This window comes from Electrona antarctica (assembly GCF_951216825.1).
Source record: "Electrona antarctica genome assembly, chromosome: 15".
Taxonomy (NCBI): domain Eukaryota; kingdom Metazoa; phylum Chordata; class Actinopteri; order Myctophiformes; family Myctophidae; genus Electrona; species Electrona antarctica.
Window position 1 is genome coordinate 13,658,522 of NC_136796.1, and position 4,193 is coordinate 13,662,714.

Sequence of the window (4,193 nt, forward strand, 5' to 3'; positions counted from 1 at the left end):
CATGGCTGGTTGTTCTACTGACCTTGGACAGCTGAGTTTAAGTTTGTCCACACTATCGTCCTGCATAGAGCTTCCAGTACATAGATCATCCTACACACAGCATACTGCACACATCATACTACGTACATGAGCATAGATTGCAGACGTGACTGCATCTTGCGTTTTGATTCTGACATCACTATGTCGATCGTTTCTTCCCCGCAGAAGCGGCAGTTCTTCCGCATCAAGAACAAAGAGCGAGGTCACTACCTGTCCATCCAGGGCGGGGTGGAGGAGATGAAGACGGGACGGGTTGTGGTGACGCCGGAGGTGGAGGCCATGAGTGACGTCTGGTTCTACCAAGACGGGCTGATCAAGGGCAAGGTAATGAAAGCTCAGTTAAAGTGTTCACGGTCAACATTATGGATTTATGAAGGGTAATATAACTCGGAAAGATGTCGATAAGCTGCCGAATGTTTTGAGGTTATTTAAAATGCATATATTTTGTTACAATATATATTTGACTAAATACTACAATAAGTATTTAAATTTGATTGAAGTAAATAAATGTATTGAAATATGCTGTAGCGGAACATTTGGTTAACAATGCATATCTCCTTTGGTTCTAGTTGGCCCCCACTATGAGCCTCCAGGTGATGGGTAACATGGAGCCAGGAGCCAAGGTGCTTTTGTGGTCAGAGAGCCGTCAGCCCATCCAGACCTGGTCATCTAAGATGAGTGGCTTCATCTCCAGCCTTACTTTCCCTGGCATGGTTCTGGATATGAAAGGTACCTTTCATGGTAGAAACTAGAAATTCAGGCATGTTGGGGTTTAAGATCTTTCCTTGATGTGATTTTCAAAGATACGAGTTCAGTTATCTTCAGTAAATGGGTTACAAATGTGAGAATTATGTATTTGCGTTTCTCCAAAATAAAGTAGCATCTGAAGTTATAGCTATAGCTACAGTGTGCAACCATGGTTTAGCAAAAAAAAAGAATCTAAGCGGTGCACTTTAAAGTATTCTTTAAAGAAACTGTAACAGCCTCAAATGCTGTACACTGTACAGATATTACAAGTACAGTTTCAAAACGGTTACCTCTCGCCGCCACTTGAGTCCGCCAAAATGTGGAAAACTCTCCAGTGCCAACTTGACACAATGAGAGTCAGAATCAAAATGAATCAGACTGATATTTATTGTCACATCACATCATCACAACATTTAGAAGCTCGTTCCACACACAAACCGCACACTCATAGGGTCTCTCTGAGATAATTTACAATACAAGTAAGGGGTTTCCAGATATTTACAAGCTTGTTTCACCAACAGTAGAGTCTCTCTTATCTTATTTATAAGCTGTACAGCCGTACAACCAAGGGGTCCCTTTTCCCCAAGAAAATGTACACATAGTGCCTGAGATATTACATATTAGAGTTGTCCCGATTGTCCCAGACAGAGTACGAGTACAAGTACTTAATTTGTAATACTTGCCGATACAGAGTACCGATTTGAGTACTTTATTTGTGTTGGGTAAACACTTATTTGAACCCCTTTTTCTCATTGATGCAGATGGATCTCCAATCTACACTTGTCAGTTGTCATTTATGCTTGTAGATCGGCTGTTTTTGGTGATTTGCTAGTGCCTAGTGACTCGGGTCATAGTATCAGGGTCAGTTCCGAGTAAGAGTACTTGAGGGTGGTATCGGCCTGAGTAACCGATACCATTATCGGAACAACTCTAATATATATATATATATATATATATATATATATATATATATATAAAACCTGGTTTTCTTTCCTCTCCAGGTGGTAAAACCTATGACAAGGATCACGTGGTGCTTATGCCAGAGAGTGAAGAGAAGGCCACCCAACAGTGGGAGATACAGATACTGTAAACTGTAACCCACACATCAACATTCCTTCAACGTCATCGCCTTAAGGACAAGTCGTTGTATCTGTACCATCCATGAAGACATTTGGCTTTTAGAATCTTGGTTTCCTTCATCCCTCGGACTTCACAACAGCTAAAGACGCTATACGGCTACAGTATGAAAGCTTGGTGCCTTGAGACCATGTGCCTTAAAGGGGATCTTCTGAAGAGAATGGGAAGTAAAAAAGGACCAGTTTAACCACTTAAACCGTAGAGTCCCTCAGGGGTCTATACTAGTTCCACTAGTATTCCTATCTACACCATATCTCTTCGCTGATTATAACCGATCTAGAAGCCCAACTGTTGATCGGTGAGCTTGTAGATCTGCTATTTTTCTGTGAATATTTGTCCCAGAATAGTGATGCTAGGGTTCAAGTGGTTGAACTTTTATTCTGAACAGTTACTGATAAATCCAAGTCTTACAGTTTCATTGGGTGAACTTGTTTCTTAATTCGGGTTTGAAAGGAGATTCCTGTATTGAATGACCCTTATTTGTTTTATTCCAGGGAGGTGCAAATTCTGTCAAGAAGCACTTGCAGGTGATACTTAAAAACAACTTTGTTTACAATGGAAGAACTAGAGTTTGAACTGCTTCTCTTGATTGCAAGCACATTATGGCACATCCTGTTTGGCTATGTGGACATTCTGCATGGCCAGGAGTATATTTAAGATTGATGGATGAATGAAGCCAAAAATAATGTGTACTGTAGTGTTTGTGCTACAAGATGAATTTTGTGTGTGTAATAATCAGTGTTTTATAAGTCTTGTTTTTTATCTGTGTAATTTTGGTCAATGTACTTGTGTTTTTGGATGGGAAATGTTGCTGTTCTAATATGCTGTATATCACATTGTATAGTATGGATTCTGTTAAATGTTATGCTGTTCCTGTCAGAGGCTATTTTCTTAAAGGCGCTTTCTTGTTTCTTGAGGCATTTTATAGGTAAGAGACTCATATTGACATTCAAATGTACACTACTCACTTCATATAATTTGATACTAAAATTTTTAATGTGAAATGTAATATAAACGGGAGTGGTTTTAGAATACTAAATAAAAAGAATTGTGATACCAAAAATGGTTTGTTAATTATGAAGGTGTTGTATTCAAAATGACACGATAACGATGGGTGCATTTACAACAAGCATTGTTTTAGATAGCTGTTATAACGATACAAATACCGGTACTTAACTGTTTTCCATTCCAAAATAAATGCTGTCATAGTAATCCCTGCAATGTCATGAAAAATGCCAACATCAGTTACTGTTTATAGTTACGACAACCCACCGTATTCCCTGTGCTCTGCTGGTGTGTGTTAGATAGCTGACGACATACCTCGGGTTTAGCAGAAGGTGAAAAACTAATATGGAAAGGTATAACCAATATGATAATCTAAGATAAACTAAACTTTTACCTCTTAAACTAGACCCTATAACCCTAATCCCTCCAGGGGTCTACCCTTGGCCTTCTCCTTCTTTCTATTTCCCCCAAATGTTTGTGACAAATGTTTATTACTTATTATGACATGCCCAAAAAAAGAGATGCTACGGTTCACAAGGTTAATTGATCTGGAAGGACATTAACGTGTCATAGCACCAGCAGGAACGGTAAAGTACAAGCCATAATGTGTGTGTGTGCGTGTGTTTTGGGGTACAGTTCCAGTCAGTTGGATCAGATCCACCTTACCACTGACCGCCACTGTGGATTAAAACTACGGCTAAATTGTTGAATGGACATCTGATCTTTATCAGGGCGTTCACAAAATCTGTCTGTTGAAAAGCCTCTTTGTTGGGGCTTATTTTGTCTTCACTGAAATTCACCTTTCAGGTTTCAGACATTCCATTTGTTTTTTAAGTCGGGGTGTAGAGAGAGATGAGAGCATGTGATGGAGAGTTATTTCACCCTGAAACCATAAGATTGGCTCCTCGCATATTTGCAGGAATGGGATGACATGTTGCAAGACATCCATCTGGCTTATTTGATCTACAGTACTGTATAGTACTGAAACAGCCAAAAGCTGACTTAAAACTAATCAAACTTCAGGATGTTGTATACAGAAACAATACATAATTTTCATTTATTCTATTCAATGTTTACATTTTGCAGTCACTTCAGAACAAGCGTTTTTGTGTCACCTGTAAACAAACCCGTTTGTCTGGATTCTTCCTCTGCTTGGAATGTCAAATATTTTGCATGTCAGTTACCATAGTAATGGTAGAGGCCAATAGTAATGACAGGTGGGCAGATACTGAGAACCGATTGGTCAGATGTTTGGATTGACACAG

At 39.3% G+C, this 4,193-nt stretch overlaps 1 protein-coding gene across 1 annotated transcript in view; it reads left to right on the forward strand.

The window, feature by feature from the left end:
* crybg2 (crystallin beta-gamma domain containing 2) overlaps window positions 1–2,986 on the forward strand; it is a 73,958-nt gene extending 70,972 nt beyond the window's left edge. Inside the window, exons 22-24 of the mRNA XM_079521785.1 lie at window positions 205–363; window positions 609–768; window positions 1,788–2,986. Coding sequence (XP_079377911.1) covers window positions 205–363; window positions 609–768; window positions 1,788–1,876 — 408 coding nt within the window. The 3' untranslated portion in view covers window positions 1,877–2,986. The remainder of the gene's footprint in view (window positions 1–204; window positions 364–608; window positions 769–1,787) is intronic.
* The last annotated feature ends 1,207 nt before the right edge of the window (window positions 2,987–4,193 follow it).